At 42.6% G+C, this 22,414-nt stretch overlaps 1 protein-coding gene across 2 annotated transcripts in view; it reads left to right on the plus strand.

The window, feature by feature from the left end:
- Window positions 1-509: 509 nt before the first annotated feature.
- Window positions 510-22,414, plus strand: part of cep350 (centrosomal protein 350) — a 48,571-nt gene continuing 26,666 nt past the window's right edge. For both annotated transcript variants that reach the window (XM_051947187.1, XM_051947188.1), the window contains exons 1-17: window positions 510-870; window positions 4,928-5,016; window positions 5,195-5,238; window positions 5,392-5,500; window positions 5,686-5,851; window positions 6,305-6,909; window positions 7,067-7,180; window positions 7,673-7,801; window positions 9,750-9,863; window positions 11,974-12,704; window positions 13,631-13,749; window positions 15,519-16,537; window positions 18,037-18,178; window positions 18,593-18,762; window positions 18,913-19,099; window positions 22,000-22,154; window positions 22,250-22,413. In XM_051947187.1, coding sequence (XP_051803147.1) covers window positions 4,941-5,016; window positions 5,195-5,238; window positions 5,392-5,500; window positions 5,686-5,851; window positions 6,305-6,909; window positions 7,067-7,180; window positions 7,673-7,801; window positions 9,750-9,863; window positions 11,974-12,704; window positions 13,631-13,749; window positions 15,519-16,537; window positions 18,037-18,178; window positions 18,593-18,762; window positions 18,913-19,099; window positions 22,000-22,154; window positions 22,250-22,413 — 4,044 coding nt within the window. In that variant the 5' untranslated portion in view covers window positions 510-870; window positions 4,928-4,940. The remainder of the gene's footprint in view (window positions 871-4,927; window positions 5,017-5,194; window positions 5,239-5,391; window positions 5,501-5,685; window positions 5,852-6,304; window positions 6,910-7,066; window positions 7,181-7,672; window positions 7,802-9,749; window positions 9,864-11,973; window positions 12,705-13,630; window positions 13,750-15,518; window positions 16,538-18,036; window positions 18,179-18,592; window positions 18,763-18,912; window positions 19,100-21,999; window positions 22,155-22,249; window position 22,414) is intronic.

Here is a 22,414-nt window from a genome sequence, read left to right on the forward strand (position 1 = left end):
TATCTTAAAATTACCAGACTACATTAAAAAGTTGAGATTAAGACCCTGCAACATTATAACTTATACAAGTTAAAACGCCACAATATTATAGCTATAAAACACAAATGTACCCAACTGAATTAAATATCCCCGTTAAGATGCTAGTAGACTAATATACACTCATTTTCGAGACTCATTTAAATGTCAAGGCTAACATTTGTATCATCAGAAAGAGAAATAAGAAATTTTCCTCACTATTTTAAATCTTAGTGTTAAAATATTTATTACGCAAATTTACTTGACTAATTACATATTAAGACTGAGACTCTGCAATATTATTAAATGCACGAGTTTTTTAAAAAAAATATTAAATGCTAAGTTCAAGGCCCAACAATAATAATATTAATTTTACAAAAATAAATTTATATTTATAAAGAATAAGGATATTAATTCATGCTCTTCGTGTGTGTTTTCGGAGGTGGGGCATTTCGAACGTTTGACGTGGTGGTCCATCTCTCGCGGTATTTCGGCGTCAGTTACCTCCCAGTCTTGGATACTCTCGTTTCACCGCTGAGAAACATCAACATAGTAACCCGGGAAAGGCGACCTCAGAGGCGGGTGGAGACGTTTCTTTTCGGGAATCTTACAGCTAAAGCTTCACCTGGAGATGCGGTTGTCTGTACGGACGCTGGGACGATGGCTATACGTCGCTAGAAAAAGTTGCTAGCTAGTTGTTGGCACCGCCGCTAGCTAACGTTAGCTAGCGGTACGGCTAGCAAACAGACAGCTGAACGAAACTGAAGCAGAAGTCCAGAGAAGTTCGGATTTTCTCATCATGAGGACATCGGCGTGAATGTGGACATCTAGAGACGCTGGATTGCTTCCCTAAAGGTACACGTTGCGTCTCTTTAAAGTCTTGTTCGGCTGAGTTAATTCATGATTTCCCCTCAGCTAGCATTAATTTCAACTCTCTCGAGTTGGCGGCTCCGTCTATTTCCTGGACCGAGGATACTCCGAAATAAGTCATCTTAAAGTCAGATACTGCAGTGGGCTGTAGAATTAACATTTAAACACACAGCCGTTGTATTATAAAAAGCTAGCAAAGCTCCTGAAAGTTGATGCAGGTTTAGTTGCAATTAATTTGAATAAAACAGTATAACACCGATAGTTAGTTCACACCCGAAAGTAGATTAACGATGGATTGTGTTCTCCTATTGCATCAGCGAGTAATTCCTGGAGGATGGGTTTTTATTAGTTGTCCATCACGAAGCTATTTTAACGACTTTGACGTGGAGATTGAGGTGGCCATTACTTTCTGTTTAGCACTGTCAAGCTCAATATATTCAGTAATAACAATAGCGTCGTTGACACCGACTACTGCTAGCAGCCTGATATTTCTTGGAATGTAAGAGGGAACCCATCTAACTCTGGATTTCTGTCTTTTACTAAATCTAGCAATATAAAGTCACTGGATGTGACGGAAACTTGTCGCTGACCTATCCGGGGGAGTAGATGTTACGGCAGGTGGATATAAAATGGTAAAAAAATTGCAGCTTATTACCACTGAGTGAGGGAGATTTACGTTAAAGTCAATAGAACCCATGTAAAGTCAAAGATGGCCCATTATTTCCTCCTCGCCCTGCTGCTGTGGTGCTGTTAAGCAGTCATTTGCACAGTAGTGACACTCGTGGTCTGAAGTTATATTGCAACAATCACTGTCCCTACCTGAGTGTTGTGTAGCCCAGTGTCCACCCGTAAAGACTAGCATGTGTCTGCAGCAAGAGGCTGTAGTTGCAGAACTGCGTTTTTAAACTCTTTTTTTTCTAGTTTTCTACGTGAATAGCTAAGAATTTGCTTCTTTAAAATACAACAAAAAAGCAAATTTCAGGACAATGTTTGCAAAAATCAGATTGAGGGCTTTTATTGAGGATATTTACATTTTACCATAACTTTAAAAGCATAGTTGAGATTTGGGGATCGACCCTGTTGCTTTTCAATGCCACTCTTCAGTCTGTATGCCTAATATGACACTACAGCCAGCAGCCAGTTAACTCAGTGTTAAGACAAGAAATGTGAAAAGAGCTTGTCTGACTGTGTCTGCAGGTAACAAAATTCATCTACTGCCACCTCTGTTTCTCATTTTTGCACCCACTTTAGAAGTATTCCTGTAATGATGTATATATATTTTTAAATTTAAATTAAAATAGAATAAACTAGTCTTTATTGCAGGCTGCACAGTGGAGTAAGTGGTTAGCACTTTGCCCTGCAGCAAGAAGATCCCCGGTTCAAATCCTGGGGTGGACCTGGGATCTTTCTGCATGGAGTTTGCATGTTCTCCCTGTGCATGCGTGGGTTTTCTCCGGGTACTCCGGCTTCCTCCCACAGTCCAAAAATATGCTGAGGTTAATTAATCACTCTAAATTGCCTGTAGGTGTGAATGTGAGTATATGTAGCCCTGTGACAGACTGGTGACCTGTCCAGGGTGTCCCCTGCCTTCACCTGAGTCAGCTGGGATAGACTCCAGCACCCCCCACAACCCGAGTGAGGATAAAGCGGTGTATAGAGAATGGGTGGATAGTCTTTATTGCCACTGTACACAAAACTTGTGGAATGAAATTGGTGGGAGCATCTCCCCATACTGCACTGAAAAAATACAAATATGCAGTTTGCACATCATAAGAGAAGTAATACATAGAAAGAACATTGAAAGTCTGCATGTACACACACTCATGTTGTACTGTCTCATGTCTGACCAAGAGAAAAATTGTCCACAAATATCCACAGGGGTTTTTCCTTTGAGCTTTAAAGCCTAATTACCTGCAGATAAAAACTATTCTCCGGCTGGTTTGTCCGACATGTAGTGTTTCTGTTGAAGAGACCCCGGCCTGGTGTGAGAGGTCAGACAGGATCTTCTTTGCTTTGCTGAGACCACAGGAGTTAGCAATGTCTTCTGCACTCCAGATGGAGTTCTCGCGTTGGAACCGTTATAACTACAATTACTAGGACAATGTCTTATTTTGGGTGAAATAAGCCATCAGATTTGGAGCTGTTGTGAAAAACTAGCGTTGTGGAATTGTGGTTCAGAAACTGCAGGCTTGTCTGGTGCAAGCACATAATATTACACACTTTGCAGTTAATTCCAGGAAATTTGTGTTTTTAATTACCTAATCCCCTCCGAGCATCATCTTTTCTGCTCTGCAATTCTACATTTTCATTTAGCGAGAGTAGATACAACACAACACGCAGTAATGTGTTGCTGAGGTGTTACCCAGCCTTGTGATGGGTTCAGAAATGTTGTATACTTTTGTTTGCCAGCTTTATGAGCATTGAATGCTTGAATTGGGTGGCTTCACCGATACAGCAATACAGGACTGGTGTTGTGCAAAAACTTATTGTCTGCATCTTGTTGTACTGTACTGACCAGTTTCCGCATGCGTCTAGCTGCTTTGACCTGGATAAAGCAGTCATAATGTGCAAATACACTGAACTTTGTGTCTATAGTAGTAGCAAATGTCTTTGAAATAATGCAGAGAACTGAGGATAATCAGTTTTTGGTAGAACACTGATCTAATGTAGAGAGGAAAAGTTGCATCTCAGACTTGTCATTTGTAGGCTGTTTTACGTTTTAGTGATCCACTAGTTATGGTGGGTAACTAAGCTGCTAACAGAGAAGTTTTTTGTGTAATGCTGATGTGCACTTTTCCTTTCACAATGTTTCCCACAAGTAGCTAACGTCAGCTTATCTTCATAGTCAAAGTGATGACCTGAAAACAGTCCTTGTGTGGACTTGCTAACTTTCAATACAGTTTAACTTTATGTCACTTTAGCTGCTTTTACACAACAGAAGGGACACAGATCCCTTTCTGTTCTCTGGCTGAGGAAGCGGTTTTTATTTCATTCTGTCTGCACTTTTGCTTACAGTGTTAGTCAGAGTCGTATGGCTGCATTCAGTTCAATTCACTTTTATTTGTTTAGCACCAATTCACAACACAAGTCACGTCAGGACGCTTCACATAGTAAAGGGAGGACCACACAGCATTATTTTATAAAGGGAAATGAAAGCACATCTAAATGCTCCCCTTTGAGGAAGCTCTTTGGTGTCAGTGTGTTTTAAGGCTGAGTGCTGCTGAATAGAAAGAGAATGAATTTAGTTTTCTGCCTGTTTGCTCTCTTGCCCTCAGGGCTGTGTCATGTGATTGTTATGAGTAAAAGCTATGACTTGTAAAGAACTCCTTGTGACTCAAAGGGTGTTAAACATGAGCAAAGAAGAGCCACAATGAACTAGCTAACTAGTCTGGAATGGCCTACAGATACATCTTTTAATGAAATAATTAAAATGGCAAAGTTCTCAGTGAACTATTACCATTGTGTCAGGAAGAGAGTCCTCTGGTCACGAGGAAAGAGTTGTATAATTGTGTTGCTGACTTGGTGAGAGCGGTGCCCAGACAGGACCAGATACATGACTTAAGCATAACAGGTGTTTTAGGTAAACATCACGTTGCCGATGTGTGACGTCTGTGTCCCTTTGAAGAATGTGCTCTTGTAGAACCTGTTTTAAATGTCAGGGTGGCATTAATCTGCTGCCATCAAGCCTGGATATTAGCTACGTGTGTTACAGTAGGAACTGACTAGGCCACATTCTCCTTTGTATTTACTGAACATTTTAAATTGTTAACATGCCAAGTATGGACTGCAGTTCACTTTCTGTTTTTACGACTGGTTTCTGTCAGTAATTGCCTTGTCTGAACTGACTTGTTGTGTTCTTGTTTCCTGTTTTAGTCCTTGTTTTGGCCTCACTTCAGCGTTTTTGGTTGCATGCACCCAATTGATTTGATGAGATTACCGTCTTTTGATGACTTTCAGTGTTGATCTAATTTACAGCTTGTCACAGTTGTCATTTTTTCAGTGTTTGATTGTCATTATTTGCCTTCTTCTGTTTTGATTGCAGGTGAGTGGGAGAGATGAGGAGCAGCAGGAGGTCTGAGGTTTCTCTCAAAAGCTCTGCTCAACAGCTTACCGATCACAATGTTGGCACAGGTGTGGAGAACATTTGCAGTTTTCAGTGTTTGTTCTCAAAATATTCGGAATGTACTCCCTCATTTTCTGTCTTAAAATTGTTCATCCAAACACATCATCTGAGGTGTGTACTTTGCAAAGGAATCTCTGTGACATTTGAATCTGAATTGTTGATTTTTATTCTCTTTTTTTTTGTCAGAGCTGACATCTGCATGGAAAAGTTTGGCTCAGGGCAAAGCAGCTGTAAGTGCACCTGTAACAGTTTTCTGAGTGACTTTGAGCATTTTTAAAATCAGCTTTTCATGAATTAGTACCATTTTGTCAAAGTGCTGATACAATGTCTGCTGTATCTGCACAAAATCCAAGGATTCTGACATTTTAATTCCTTCTTTGCAGCTGCGGCACATAGAAAACCGTATAGAGGCAACTCCAGGAACAGGGGTTCTCCTGGACTCTGTCATCAGCTCGCCCAAGAAGAAATCTTCCAGGGGGGTTCGCTGCAGAGGTGAGTTTTACCAAAATATCAAGAATAATTCTGTGCAAATTACATTTTGACCGATAAAATTATTTCTGTTATTTTTGTGTTTTCATACATTTTAGTGTTGTGTGATGTCTGGTACTTGTCGAATCCCCTCAATACGTATTTGACACATTTGAAATGAGATTCTAACATTACGGTCTGTATCACAGATGGACAACAAGTTCCTGACCGTGGAGGCTCTTCAAAGTCCTGGAGCGGAAGTCACCAGAGTCCAGAGAAGAGCAGCTCACGCAGCCCTTTGAGGAACACGACTCAGGACAGCAATGTCCGCAGGAGCAACAGTGTGGAGTTCAGGGAACCGCTGGCCTCGTACAGGTACAAACAATGAACTGAAACGCATTCATGAAATGACCTTAGACACTTCTGTCTGAGTGCGTTGTTACATTTGGATATGAGGATATGTGTCATAAAATATTTGGTTTATGGTTATCAAATGTAAATGTACTTAAAAGTTAATGATACTCGTCTAGATGAGCTGAAGGATGTTATACTTTAGAGAACCATATCTCATTTTATTCTGTGGCTCTCTCTGTCAGTGAGGATAATGTAAGATTTGCATTTTCCAAAATTCTTTACAAATCTCCTTGTCATGACTGTCGTATATTTTCAGTAGTTTCCATCACTGACCATTTTGAAGGATTGCATTCCTCCCTGCTTATATAGACCGTGGTGTTCAGTTAGTGTGTGCCTCTGTGAACTCAGTGAGCAGTAAATTAAGAATAAATCTTGATCCTCTTCTTGATCCCGTGTAATCTGGTTCATGTTCAGAGAGGCCACCCCTCCACCACATCCCTCCTCTCAGCCGGAGGCCTACAGTCTGCACTCGGTGCCAGGGTCTTCGCACCCATCCTCTCCGCCTCCCTCAGATCCTCTGCACAGCCAGCTGGTTTACCTTAGAGACACCAGGGACAGACAGACAGACAGGGACCTGGACAGCACACACTCCTCAGCTCTGGAGAGCACTGAGGTGCGCTACCTCAATGACCAGCTAGCCCTGGAAACTTTGAGGACTGAACAAAACACTCCCAAAGCACAACTTGGCATGGATAGCCAAGAGTCAAGCCCATACGTAGCTCCCACTCCAGGACCTGTACGGCGAGGGGACAACACTCCCTCCACGAGCCCTGGGTCAGCTTCCCAACGTCTGGAGAACCTGAGGCGACATCAGCCCGACAATAAGCTGGAGAAGCTGAAAGAGCGCATTCGGAGGCAGAGGCAACATCTGGAGGAGGCTGCAGAGAGAGAGAAGCTGCTGGGTTCTCTGGAACAGCCCACGATGACAGCTGTGGAGAGTAGTAGTGCTGCTACAAACCACATGCCCACGGCCAAAATACGCAAAGTAGCAGCTGCTCCACCTGCACCTGTATACAAAGGTACCATGACTGTCAGGTTTTTGCCACTTTAGACTTTCTCTCTTTTCACCTTATTTGAAATATTACGTGTAGCTACAGCTTGAAGCTTTGGAGATTCAGATTTGAGCAAGAGACAGGTTGCTGCTGCTTACACGCGCCCTCCTTCCTTTATTCTCAGGTTTCAACAGTACTGAGACAAAGATCCGGACTCCTGATGGGAAAGTTTGGAAGGAGGAGGAGTTTCATAACCTCAGCAGAGAAATATACAAAGACCTGTCACGACAGTTTGCTGGTAAACCTCTCACACGGACAGTTTTCTTTTCATTGCTCTAGTTTTTTGTGTGTTATATTTGCAGTCTGTGATGTCACAGATTTGATTTAGATTTTTTAAAACCTGAACAGAACTGCCGTTGTGTAGAAAATGGCAATATGTAGCAGTATGTTCCTGGGCTTTCATCCAGCTTATAGGACTGTATTGGATCGAGTATGCCTGAAAAAACTGCATGAAATCGGCAAGCTATTGATTGCTATGATGCATGTCATTTTGACCTCCATCTGCAAGCAGTTTCCAGTTGGATTGGAGAAATCCATTTGAGATGGGCACTCAAATAAATTCTATATAAGAGATACTGGGTCGTATTGATCAGTCAGAAGCGTACGTTGTGTTTGCAGTAACATTTATTTGGTCAAAAACATTTGAGACGTATAATTAAGAAACTATGCTGTAGTCGGTCTGTTTTGCCGTGTGGCTTATCCTCTCTCTGTTTATGTTTTCTGTGATCAGAGAGCACCAGATCCCGACATCAGCAGCAGAATGAACACCGAGCAGACCGGTCCAAAGAGAGGCGGCCTCCCAAACCCGTCAGGAAGGTCCACAGAGCTGCCCCTGCTGTTGACCTAAATGCAAAAACAGGTATAATAATCCTCTTTCATGTGTCGGGGCCAACCCACCCTCTGATCTATTTTTAATTAGTGACAGTAGGAAAGCTAAGCATGTGGAACAGTCTGGCAGGATTTTGTTATGGGTCAGCGCACATGCTGCAAAACCCAGAACTTCAAATGTTGAACCACCTCTTTGGTCAGAACTTTCCTCTGAACTGACTCTGCTAATCTGCCGTCTGCCGTCTTTTAAGTCATCCGTATTTGGCGTTTCTTATCTGCTGTCATTCCTGTGTTTACTTCTCCTGTGGTTTTGTTTTTACTTCACCCAGCTCGCATGCTTTCACTTGTGTCAGTTCAGTAATGATTTCGCTGCTATCATATCTTAGTCTTTTGGTTGTTGGACACACAATCCATGTGATACAGTCACAGATAGTGCTAAGTTTGTTTACATGCAAGCTCATTGTCAGGTAATCCGAATGTGAATTCTTTCATTGGAATCCAAATTAGTTAATTTCATTGCAGCGTCAAACATCCTGCCAAAGCCAGTTCAGATGACAGCGTTTGGCTCGTACTTAGCTGTCCTTTACCAGGCCTGTGTGTGTTCCAGCACATGAACCAGAGACAGTGCTGACTGCTGTGTGTGCTAAGACTGTAATCCCAGAAGAAATGACCACTATGTGTGACATGCAGTTTGTGACCAACAAGTAGCCTACAGACGCCCACTCACAAAAATCTTCCCCACATTCTGCTGGAAACTGGTCACACCACAACTCTGACAGCTGAGGAAAACGCAAACAGATGCGTCCAAAAACACATATTTAATCACGATTGCTGGCCTGTAGCATGAAGGGACTCAGTCAAAGTCAGTCTGACCCAAATGGTGCTTAATGATCATAGGAAATGTTTTAAAGTGTGTGGGCTGGTTTTTCATTTTCAATTAGCTTTCCAGAGTCTGCTCAGGTTTGATGAGGTGAAGTGTTGAAATAAGAATGTGAGAGCAGCAAGACTTTAAGGTAGCCAGAGAGACATGTGGAACAGCAAAAAAAATATGTCTTGCTCTTTATTATTTGTCACTTTATTGTAGATTCTTATGCCCTTGTTGGAATCCTGTAGAAATCATGATTCTTTATTTTAAGTCCTCTAATGTACGGACTTTATTTGTCAGCTATTAATAAAGGCTGGCATCTTGCTTGTCACACAACAAACTTGGATTGCAGCTAGAAACCTGTGTCACATGCCTCTTTTATCTAAGCCAAAAAATGATATGGAAAAGATTTATTCCGGACACCCTGACAGCTGACTGTAAAGGATCTCTCTCCTGTACTCGTGCTCTCATACGCTCTGTACCGGGCGTCTTCTTGTGTTTCTTCCAACTTCTCTTTTGGAAGAAACACAGAAGTTGGAAGTGCTGTCTCTCAGCTCTGGCTCTGGTCTCTATTTCGTGTTGGCACAACGCTATAAATAACCCTCTGAAATCTGCGGCCAGGTTCAGTTGGCCCGTCCACCCGGGACAAACAGCTGCGTGGTTATTTGATGTACGTACAGCTTCATTACCAGGAACTGCTCTTCACAAGCATGCAGTGGTTGTGAAAAGCGCTGCAGAGATTATTCCAGAAAAGGTTGTTGAGTCATTGTAATGTGAAAGCAGCAGCACAGCTGTGTAAAATAAAACATAGTAGTCTGCTGGTAGTTAATAAGGGAAAGGACAAAGAGATTCTCTTCAACTGCAAAAAATGGCTATATACCATGTGCATTGTTGAAGGTCTTTTGGTGAACATTTCAACCCTACTAAAGCGATGCATCGTGCCTGAGATGTCGCATTGCTGTATGCCTTCCATTGTCTCCGCTGTGTTTGTGTTTATGCATGTAAATGAGTGTATATTTGCGGTTTCATGTCTGCATAGATGGCAGCATGTGCAGTCATGTTTTATGAGGTTAAGAGTAACATATTGACCTGAAGTGCAACTTCTTCTTTGTAGTAATTAGCCCTGCATCGTGGCGGGAGGGTCAGAAGCTTGTGAAAATGGTTCTGGGTCCGGGTCCGAAGCTGCCCAGGGAGGAGGACGGTCCCTATCCAGCTGACAGCCGACCAGGTGAGTCTCAGGAACATAAGCTCTTACCCGTCTGTACAAGCTGTTACACCTTATCCACTGCAATGGCTCAATGGGTAGAGCGGCCGTCTTGTAACTGGAAGGTTGCCGGTTTGATCCTCGGCCCGTCGAGCTCATGTCGAGGTGTCCCTGAGCAAGACCCCCAACCCCTAATTGCTCCTGGTGGGTCGTGGTTAGCGGATTCATCAGTGTGTGAATGGGTGAATGTGACGTGTCATGTAAAGCGCTTTGGATAAAAGCACTATATAAATACAACCATTTACCACTGCACTAAGACATGCATAAAGAAGTTTTGAAAAAAATAACACGGACAGGAAGTGTGTTTAGTGAACTGTTAGACTTTGAGGAGCCACTCAGAATGTGTCGGCTTGATGTCAAAAATGACCCACGTTCAATAGCATACAGGATGAGACTTCATCACTGAAGTCTAAATTGAATTTTTATCCTTGAATAAATGGACTTGCTCTTATATAGCGCTTTACTACTCATCAGAGTACTCAAAGCGCTTACACAACAATTGCTTCCATTCAACCATACGCTCACACATTCTCACTCTGGTGGGGACGGACGCGTGGCTGCCAATCCGCGCCTACGGCCCCTCCGACCACCACCAACATTCACACACATTCATACAGTGAAGAGCACTGGAGGCAAGGTGGGTTAAGTGTCTTGCCCAAGGACACAACAGCACATGACTAGGCGAGAGCGGGAATCGAACCGCTTACCCTTCGATCGTTGGACGACCCGCTCTACCACCTGAGCCACAGCCGCCCCCTGTGAACCTAACCTCACTCCTTTGAAACATTTTATGTCCTCGTCTTACATAAGTTAGTTTTTTCTGTTGCCATCAGCCTTTACCAACCTTTAATCAGTGTAATTAGAAGATATTGTACAATTAATCAACCGTAGTTTGTTGTAGGGCTTTCGCACACATGACAACAGAGCCAGCCAAAGAAATATCAATAAATAAATAGTTCATGGCTGCTCCGTCGCACTCTCTCGTACACACTCACTGTCTGTTACCTCCCCCTGTCTCTGCTGGCTGTGTCTGCGCTGGGCACCACTGACCGGAAGGAATAGAGATTGACTGGCTTTTCCGGTTGGATGCTCAATAAGACATGGCCTGGTTTCCAGAGGCCGCCCCAAGTGCATGCAGTGTGCAGAGTAGGGCGGGGAAATGCAGTCGTGTCGCCACCTTGAAAGTGGTGATATTCAAGGCCGTTTTAGACACCACAGCGGAAAATTACCAAAACACTGAGAACATACAGTTTTAGTTTTATATCAAATGCAAAAAAAATCCTGTTAAAAGACTGTAACATGACAACAAGGTACATTGTTGCATTAGTGAAACCTTCCATTGATGGTAACCTTGTTCAAAAGTGCAAATAAATACAAAGAAGCAAGAAGAATGTTATGCATTTTCAGGTAACAAATCAGTTTTATAAAATCCTTATAGGATTCTATTCAACTGGAGAGATTTACACAAGTGACAAGAAGACTGAATGAGGATTATGTGGATGTGAGCTTGCTGTCAGAGAGAAAAGTGCAGGTGGTATCGGTGTATGGATAGTGTGCAAAATGAATGTTAAAACTGTTTGAAACACACAAATCAATATGTAATGAAAATCTGTATTTTTGCCAACAGCAAAGTTGAGTAAGGCTCGCTACAGACATGCTCCAAAACAGCTGTCTGGATTAGATGCTACATGGGAATCTCTGGTTTGGCCCAGATTAGAGTTGCCATAGCAAACCTCCCCCCAAAGCCTAATTTTTATGTGTTTTCCATTTGGGTCTGATACTTAAGCTTAGGAAGTTGTTTTTTTTTTTAATCTACTGCAGTCACTTGTTGGAACATCCGGTGTTTTTCAAGCCATTTCAAAACTATTCATTTCAGGTATTAATCATAGATATGCAGTGAAGCAGTTTTATAGTTAAAAACATAAAGAACGGTCCATCTGATTAAATCGGGATCGCTTCTTAAAGTCTTTTTGTCAATGTTAAGAGCTCTGTGTATGTATGTGTCTTTGTATGTTTCTGTTCTTACCAGTTGCCAGCTGTAACACCCTGCTTTTTTTTTTTTTTGGTCCACCAGCTTCCCATCGCCGCTCAGACCCACGTTCAGAATCACGCAGTCGATCTCGGCCAAACAGCACAGAAAGGCCTCGAAGTGGAGTTCAGGGGCATTTCAAAAGTCACCCCGCAGCCACATCCCTCCCCTCGTCTGCAGCTCAGGACAAGGTCCCAGTGGGAGTAAGCACAGACCTGCTGTCAGCGGACATCCAGGGGATTCTCGACGACCTTCAGCTGGAGTGCAAAGCAGCTGAGGAGGAGGAGGAGAGGGCCAGGAAAAGGTCCCGGGGTGGCAGCAGTGGTAGGAGAGGCAGAGGGGGCTCAGGGTCACGAACAAGGACTCCGGTCTCTTTTTGGGGGACTAATCTGCCAGCGAGCAGCTCCTCAAGAGGCTGCCGCAGCGCCAGCCCGACTACACACCGACCAGAAACCTGCAGCACGGCTGATACGGGGCGCAAGAAACGGCACTACGACGCAGAGACGGTTCGCCAGTACATCACCCGGCAACAGGAGGAGAGGAGGAAGCGTCAGGCGGAGGAGAAGAGGGCGATGAGGGAGGAGGCAGAGAGGAGAAACCAGAGACTGCAGGAGCTTTACAGGAAGCAAAGAGAAGCTGCTAAGACTGCGGCTCTTCCCAGTGAGGCCCCTGTGGCCCCTGTACAAAAGCGACTCCAGGAGACCTACAACAAGCTGCTGCTGGAGGAGGCCCAGCTTGGCGAGGAAGCCACACGACCTGCTCCTTCCAGTCAAATGGTATGGTAAATAGTGTTAAATAGTACATATAAAAATAACCTTGTCACTAGGGATGCAACAGAACACAGATTTGTACCGAGCATTTTTGATATCAGCCTTCATTTCGCCATGCATTGTGTTCCAAGCAAATGCAGCCACTGAACATGCAAAACTTTTTTTTAATATATGTCTGTAACTCATAAAGCCACAGCTGTCCACATGCGCTGCTTCTCCAGTCAAACAGAAGCACACTTAGTTTTCTACATGCCACGCCTTAATGGACATCTATTTTCTATATTTTTATCCCCCGCCTCCACGAAGTGGAAAAGGGGGATATAGGTTTGGCGTCCGTCCGTCTGTCCGTCCGTCCGTCCGTCCGTCCGTCATGAAGGGGACAGCTTTTCTCGGAAACTATTACAGCTAGGATTACGAAATTTAGTGTGTAGCTTCACACCATGGACACCTTGATCAAGTTCGAAAATGAGACCTGTGCTATAATATTTAACAGAGTTATGGCCCTTGATCACTATTTTGGATATAGACTCATAGACATCACATGTGGCGGGGGATATTGATGACCATGTCGTCTTGTTTTTAATTAATTTAAAGTATATTTAATCTGATTTGCTTTTGTACATTTTGCTTTTTTTAGTAGACTGCAGTCAGTTTCAGCACAACCAAAATCTGTTCAGTCAGACAGTTTTAATTTAGGTAAAGAAGCAGGTTAATGTTTTGTATTTCTATCAATCATGATCTATAAACCAGTATACGTACCAAATCATGATTACTGTGTATAATTACAAGCCTTGTCATCACCCAGAAAGATACTATGTTGTTTATTCAGACCTTTGCTTGAGCAGTTTACCCCCTTTTTGTGTGAACAGTGCTACAATTCGTGTCAGTCACTTTTCTTTTTTTTTTTTTTTTTTTACTGCATTCTTCTACAGAGACCAATGTACCAGCCCTCAGGAGAGTCGGACAAAGAAAACAAAAGACTGGAGGCACCACAGAGCCCCTCGAGCAGTGACAGGTCTTTGAATGATCAGCCACCTCCTCCATTGTCCAGGTACACACATGTACACACATAAACACCGCTTCATGCGTTCGTTTCCTTCACAGCCCACAATGGCATGTTCCCTACGCTCAAGTTCATCGACACAAATGAGCAGTACAGGACATCCTGCAGGTTAGAATTATGTTTGGGTAAAAACTGGGGAATCACCTGACTGAAACAAAGTAGCTGCTTGTTCTCAGATGCTTGGCTTTTTATGAGCATCCCTTTTAAGTGCCCCAGAAGCCTTTTTTGCTCTACATCTTAGCACAAAAACAAACCAAAACGGACACTTTTACTGTCACTGCTGCTATTTTAGTTAGTAAGAGATGGTCAACTGTAAATAAAGACAAGAGTGGAGAACAATTTTGCTACTAAATGTATCATCATTTTTCTCTTTGTGTATAGAGTAGCTATGGTTATTGTGATTTATACTTTTCCAGCTAATTACTGTGTTGCTTTATTCTTGTTAAACTGTTCTTTTTCCTTTATTGGAGAGTGAAGTGAAGACACAGACAGGAAATAGAGTGAGAAAAGACAAAAACCAGGGACATTTTGTAGCATGTAGGGATGCAAATTTTACATAATTTTCCTATCTGATCACAGCATTATCAATCAGTCTATTAACTATTAACACAAAGTACAGAGGGTAGTTGTCACCATGCTGATAGAGCCATATCCAACCATGGACACGTGATAGTCATGCAACACCGCCTGGTTTCATTGACCACTTTGTTATAGAGCCGCAGTCCTCAATCACTGTGGCACATTAGAATGTGTGAGTTCTCGCCAAATGGTGATATTGTGTATGTGGAAAAAGTTTTAGATCTTTGAGTTCATCTCATAAAAAATGGGAGCAAAAACAAAAGTGTTGCATTTCTATTTTTGTTGAGTGTATTTGTATTTATTTTATAAAATGACATTAAATAAAAATACAAGTTAAATACACAAATACAGAAATTTAAATTAGCTCTATGACTCTCTGACATGCATAAATACAAATGTTCTGACAGCCCTCTCCATGCAGCGCACACACCATTGGGCTGCACTTGTCCATTGCATTGAACAGTTCTCCATCTGGTGGTGCAACCAGGTACCACAGCTGATGCAGAAAGCATTTTCTGACATGCGTGTTCTTTGTGCCTGTCAGAATATCTTTTTAAGTTATTAGCAGCCATTAATGATTGTCCATTATCATCCTCTGCAACATGTGGTCTAACCATGTGTCTACTGAGGCGCTTCATGGGCTTAATACTGCTGCATTTTTGCAAAAATAGAGAGAATTATTGTTTTTTGTACCTTAACAGTCACAAATAAGACTGATGAATACATTTAGTGAGAACTAAAGCTGCAAGAGACAGACTACAATGCATTTATTAAAAATTAATCAAGAATCTTTATTGTCATTGTTTTTTCTCACAGTGAAATTTCAATTGGGGACTCCCAGCTATAGATAAAAGACAGAAAAAAACACACTATGTACAGATAAAAAAATCCTCAAAAGATATAAATATGTAAAGAGAATTAGTGCAAATGAGGAGTAGGATGGGTGGTAAAGTGCAGTCCAGTGTAAGACTCACTAAATGTCCTGAATGACTGTTTATATCTTGTCTATAAACATTATGGGCATTCAGAATGGAAGTTTGCTTGTCTGCTTACCTCAGTAGCAAGTATGATGAATGCATTTACATATGTTTTGTTTTGTCATAGTTTCAAAGGAGTCTATTTGCACTTCTTAGGTCTTGTTCTGACTCAACCATTCTTTCTTTTACTAACTCTTCCAGGAATGATCTGGATGTTGGAGTCGCCTCTTTGCTTCAACCAGACCGTCTCTCCCCAGCCGTACGGCCTACGACTGCTGCCAGCAGCAGTGCACAAGCGGCCGTCGGTGAAAATCTCTTCTCCCAGCTCTTAAGGCTGGAGACGGCAATGGCTGTCGGTGACCTCAAGCACACCCTGCGTCCAGCCACAGCACCTTCCAGCAGGTCGCGGTCCAAAATGTCCCGCATTGAAGCCCTCAAGGCCACAGCTACGTCCCTCTCCAAGCGTATAGAGAGCGAAGCACGGAAGCTGGCTGGGGAGGGGATCAACTATGGAGCAGCAACGTCAATGGATGTAGATCCTGTTCTGGCGCCTGTGCCCTCTACTCTGGCTGATGGATGCTGGGCAGAAACAGCCACAGAAAACGATGGCATGACTATGAAGATCCAGAGGATTTTGAGTAGCACAGGTCACAGTTCATACAACGGCACAGCTCTTCCTGGTCTGGGCAACCTGCATGCCTTCAAGGAGCAGAAGGAAAAGAACGGTGCACACATGGGTTCCACCAATCCACATCCAGCGTCTGCTGATGCAGTAGGACCTGGTCTTAACAGCTACACACAAGAAAGGAGGAGGCTAGTCAATGGCTTGGAGAAGGAAGAGAGATTGGATAAAGCAGCACAAAGGAAGCAATCTGACAAGGAGGAGAATCACACAGATCTCCACGACTCAAACACCAGCTCCCTCAGTGAAGGTCCTCTGCTGAGTGAAGGGAGTTTTTCTGAGGACGAGGTCAGCCCTCCTCGCCCCTCCAACTCTCATGTACCCAAATCAGCAGATCATCTGGAGTCAATGGACTACTCTGCACGGCAAAGAAAGGATTACACGCGGCTGTTTGACTTCCAGAGGGAGGCGGCGATGTGCCCGGCCCTCAGCCCGCCACAGCACGACAGCAGCAGACCCATCTTTGAAGAGCTGAACAAAGGAAGCCCACTCAGTGTAATCAACATCTTCTTAAAAAACGTTCATGGCCATGCTAAAGGTGAGTTCACACATAAGCGCCTGTCCATTACAGAAATTATGTCATTTGTCATTTTATCATTGACGTGACAAACGTGTGTTGTCTGACAGCTTCAGTGTGGATTTCTGAACCGTTCACCCCCAAAACCCGCCTAGACCGTCTGTATAAAAGAGGCGTTTTCTTGAATTTACGCAATTTGTCACAGCTGAACCCTATAACAGCAGGAATCGCCATCCATGACGTGCATTTTTGTCAGAAAACCTGACCAAAGCTAAGCTGGCAATCGTGGTATTTCATCATCGTCTTTTTTTCTACATTTGTAATTAAAATTTTTGCCAATCATGAACCATTTGTACTATCCAGATACTGTAAATAACAAAAAATCTCCTCTTTTTAGCACAACCATGAAGCAATTAGTGATTCATCTGTGGCCAATAGCTAAAAACTTCTTTGACTTTGCAGCTGAACGACAGGTTGTGTTTACAAAAAGCAAAAGTACCGTATTTTCCGCACCATAAGGCGCATCGGATTGTAAGGCGCAGTCTCAATTACGGGGTTTATTTCTGTACTTAAGCCAAATGTAAGGCGTACTGTATTATTGGGCGCATGCTAAAACAAGGAAACGGAAGCAAAACAATGAGTTTGGTTGAACTTTATTCCACTACATATTTAAAAATACACTCATTATTTTTGGATCAATCTTTTGTCACACATCCATCATAGTCCTCGTCTTCTGTATCTGAATTGAACAGCTGGGCAATTTCAACATCAAACATGCCGGGTTCACTCTCCTCATTGTCGGAGTCAGTCTCGTTGCCGGCGGCCGCGTCCCGCTCAGGCAGCGGTCGACTCTCCGGACGACACGGTCATCATCAGCAACGATGCCGGCTTTCACGAAAGCTCGGTCAATAGTCAGTACTGTACGTAGCTTTATGTAATGTTCTCTAATAGGCTTATCGCTGCCAGCGTGTGTAGTCTACGTATTATGTCCCTGTGTCGGCGGGAAATTGTCCGACAGTCAGATTTTGGAAGTCAGTGCACACATAAGACGCACCGGGTTAAAAGGCACACTATCGATTTTTGAGAAAATTAAAGGCTTTTAAGTGTGCCTTATAGTGCAGAAAATACGGTAGTAAAATATCTGCAGTGTAGAGTCACTGATTTTTTTATTTGCACAGTAGATATTGTTGAGCTTTGTCTACTTATAGCCATGGATGTGTTGTTTCTATAAAACTGCTTTATTTTGCATAAAAGTGAATTCATATCGAGTGAAAAATATGACCAGAGCAAAAAATACCCAGAAACTGCTTGAGGTTCAGAGAAATCTTTGTTTTTCTTTGAGGCCAACACAACCAAAGTTTATGAAATAGTGACATTGTTCTTGTTAATTTGTATCTATGGTTCACCTCTAAGAGAAATGAAACTGTGACAGCTACACACAACATTAAAACTGTCTCCACCTGCACATACTGTACTGTAGATCTGTGTTGGTAAAGTGTTGTCTGTTCTGTATCCTCTAGTGAGTGGGAGAAATTCAGAGACCAATTCTCCTTCTGCTCATTCTTTGCACTCTGGAGACGCAGCAGTCTATGAAGACGACTTTGTGTCATCACATAGCAGCAAAACCACCGGTCAGTTAAAGCGAGGCTCCAATTCTCCCAGGTAAAAAGAAAAAAAATCCAGTTTTAAAGTGACCACTGGGTGGCAGTCATGCCACGCAGATAGAAAGACCTTTTAGATGGAAAGATTTCCGGGCTTTTTAGAATGAATGCTAACCGGTTAGTTCTAGACATTTGTGTTGGATTGTTTTGTGCTGTCTTTTAAGCCCTGAAGCTGATTTTCAACTTATTTGATCAACTGCATTAGTTAAAATGTCTTACCCGTATGTTTATCTTATTGTTAGACTTTGTTTAATATTAGAATCCTAACAATTAGGGCACATTTTCAATTTGAAATTATTGTTATTATTTTGCTAGATATGTGAGGAGGAGGGGTGTTGTGTGTTTGACATGTTTCTTTTGTAAAAGAAAAGCAAAAAAATTGATTTGATCATGTCTCTCTTCCCCTTTCTGTCAGCACCAACAGCCACTTTGAAGAGCTGATGAGGAGGTCTCCTTATGAGAAAAGCACAGGAGGCATTTATTCCCACCATTCGTCTTTTCACTCGTCCAATCACTCCCCGCATCTTTCCTCTGGTTCAACATCTGGCTCTTCACCCCACTCCAGGCATTCTGCCAGAAAAAGAGGTGAGAGTGACTATTTTTCAATTATTTTCTGGAATGACTCTGAATTGTGAACCCGTTTTATGAAAATTAATGTTTATAGATTAATTACTTTCAGTTAAACTGTCTTTAAGGTCAATTGCTGCACCATATAACTGTTTCACTCTTCTGCAGGAACGGCGTCCGACCAGAGCGACGCCACTCTGGTGGAGGAGCGGAGGAGCTCCTGCTCACCGCCTTCAGAGTCCCCATCGTCTGATTCCAGAAGAAGAAGCTCAGACAAAAGCTCTGCCCACAGCCAGGCCAAGAGCGTCCACTCTAACGACACTGTGGGGGAAACTTCAGGCCATTCTCACCAAAGGTAGTGATCCTGTGCACACCGCTTTAAAGATTTACCCTTTAAGCTGCAGTCAATTCCAGCCATTTTCTGTACAAAAAATCGCTAATATTCTATTTGTAAATAAAAAATATGACGAGAAATACAGGGAATATTGGACGCGCATCGCGAAGGTACATTTCCTTGAAAATGACCTATTTGTGGATTTTATACCGACTTCAGGACATGTTTTGGATAAAATAGTTTACTGGCTTGTGTCGTCTGGATGTCCAAGGTTGGATTATGGCCGTTTTTTGTGGAATATTTTCATCTGTGTGTAATAATAAACCCGGAAATGTGAGTCGCGCTGTGTGCATTGAAGCCGTGTATAGAGAACGGATGGATGGATATTGGTTGTTTGTCGGACAAATGTGTTTTTCTCACCCGCTGTGGTAATCGCATCTGAAAGTGGTTTATACCGGCGGATTCATGAGAATCTAAGCTTTCCGTCGGCGTATAGTGTTTGTATAATCGTGTTTGCAGTTTCAGGCATTTAGCAAATTGCTTATGCAGATCTCAAAGTGTACCGCGGGCGGAACACTGAAGCACAACGGGTTAAGTTTGTCACCCGCACGGTTCTGCTGTTCACATCGTCTCAAAGATGTGAGTCAAAATCTGCTAAGGAGTAATAATGTGTAACAAACCATCTAGAAATTCAAATTCTTTTATTGATTAACCAAACTTTGATGATTGCCTTAACAATAGAAACATATGAAAAGATGGTAAACTAGGCACGTTTTTGACAAATGGCCTATCAACGTGGATCCGTACATCTAGCAGATACCTCCACGTCTTATGTACGTTATTTTTTGACAGACAGCGATCTAGTTATCATGTGATCGATATATTTTGATCACAGACAGGCTGTTAGCCACAAATGATTTATTTTTCAGTCGAAAATATTTCAGTGGGTTGATTGATTGCAGAGAATGTTTCGTTGTTCTGTTTTTTGTTGAGATATCGGGACTGACAGCCGACTTGATTTTTGGACGGATGCAATAACGTGCGTAAGGGCTGTAATTTCCTTTCTTTTTTTAAATTAAATAAATATGCTCTTGAATCTAGTTAGACTTGTTTTTAGTAGGTCCATATCTATGTTTTTCAGAATAAAGTTTGTTTTGTGGCAAATATAAATTGTAAAGCAGCAGGTGAACTCCAAATGTGGCTCATCGGAATCGTTACACTCGGCACCAATCGTATTCGTCGATTATGAAAATAAAACGTTATTTTTCTCGAGAAATCGTTAGAACTGACACATGGAATTGTTTCTATTATCTCTTATAATTTTATTATTTTGTCTAAACTATTTTTAAGGCACATTTTCTGAAAAATAGTCTTGAGAAATGACTTTTTGAAACACTAAATCTAATTTTACCCATTAGCAGATAGTGACTTATATCTGATTGAATGGTGTGTCCAGAACAGTGAGAGAGGTGGATGAATGGTGAGCACTGTTCCCACAAGTTTAGGTTACCCTCTCATCCAGTTGTCCCTGGTATTTCCTTCCTTCCTGGTTTTCAATGACCTTCTGTGTAGCACTGCATCGGTGTTGTAGTGGCAGGGCTATTGACTTACATTGATATGCTTCTGTGTGTTTCTGGAAGTGGAAGGTTAGAATGTTTCTTTTCACAGCATGATTGTGTTACTCTGTTTCTGGGTACTTATTTCATTCATCACAGTGATTTTTAGTATAAGTTTGGTTTTAACTTAATAGAAATCAAGCTGTTTATATTCAGGTGTTCATGTTTTATGCGAACCTCTACATGAAATCAGGAATTAGTTGGTTATTTTAGGCACTGAGTCATCTGAGCTGTTGCTGTTTGGACCACTCAGAAACCTCCACTTGGTGTGCGCTGTTATTCATTAGCTAAAAGTAAATTTATCTGGGTATGACCAATTACTAAAGTACACTTGGAGGGGCCCCGGTCGAGGCTGCCAGTGCAAACAGTGTTGTGGCTTGTTGTTCCGTTAAAGGCCTGAGGGTTTAAGCAGCTGTGTAGTGCCCAGCAACAGGAGCAAGCTGCAGTTCAACCAAGACAGAAAACACTGGTTATTTTGTTTTGGAGGCCCGTAGGGTTGTCGCTCGGGTCAGCCTGCTTCACCACAGCTTGGGCCTGCTGCCAAAGGAAAGGAGAGAGATTTTTTTTTCCCCCTTTTAATCTCACTGCGAAGAAGTGACATTTGAGCCCCCTAATGGTACTCTGAAGCCCAGGTGGCAGATTCTTGGGATTCTGTGGAGCCTGAGTGTCTTGCACAATAAAAGCATTCTGACAGGATTGTGCACTTCTCACTGCCATTTTCAGTGTAAGCTGCTTTACTGTGGTGGTCGACAGAAACGTGCTTCATTTAGGATGTTATGTGAGCTGTGTTGCTTTAGCTCATTGGCTTTTTGCATGTCAGTTTTTGCAGTTTGTCACATTGATGTTGCTGGGAATGTTGCAGTATAAAATGGTTGTATTTAATTTATAAGCGGTGTTATGATTGGGGGAAAAATGTGCATTGTTATTGTCTCCTTAGACATCGACCTTGGCCTTATCATGGCCATCTCTGAGCAACACAGTGCAGCCATTCATCCTCTGGGCCTCTCACAGCAGCTGCCTCAGTTATTTCTAAGGCCTCCTCTTTTTTATCATTTGGCCAATCTGCTCCTCTTCTTAAAATAGCCAACTAGTTCTGTGGAGCATTTTTCAGTTCATTTAAAAACTGCACTTTAAAGTATTGCATAGTAGTAGTAAGGTATATTGACTTGACTTTAAACATGTCAATAAGATTTCCCTCTGATAAATGAAACCCCTAATCCCAGGCACTGAAACCCCCATTTCAGAGATCTTCTTGTTTGGAAATTAAAACCCTCTAATTGACATTTAATTTCTCTTTAATTGCAGGTCCAAATTGGCCTCTCCTACAAACTCTCCAGACCCAGCTTCTCCTCCAGGACCGGACTCTCATAGTGAACCTCTGAGGAGTGGCTTTCTGGGCACGAACGTCCCAAACACAAGCTCCTCAGCTCACAGTGGTAGAGGAGAGGCCAGGCCCACAGGTAAACAAATACTTCTTCTACTTGCTCATGGCTTATGTCCCACTGCACTTGATCAACGTTCCTTTTCATTTATTTCTGCCCTTGCTTTCTTGCAGGTGAGCTCCAGTATTCACCCGCTGTCTTGCAGCAGCGTATGGCGGCAGAGCTCCAGTACCTGGAGTCCATCGAGGAGTCGATGAGACAGCTGGGGGACGTGGAGAGGCTGATGGGCGTGTCCATGGCAAAGCAGGAGAGCGCGACATTGGCCCAAATGCTCAAGG

Source organism: Acanthochromis polyacanthus, chromosome 4 (genome assembly GCF_021347895.1).
Source record: "Acanthochromis polyacanthus isolate Apoly-LR-REF ecotype Palm Island chromosome 4, KAUST_Apoly_ChrSc, whole genome shotgun sequence".
Lineage (NCBI taxonomy): Eukaryota > Metazoa > Chordata > Actinopteri > Pomacentridae > Acanthochromis > Acanthochromis polyacanthus.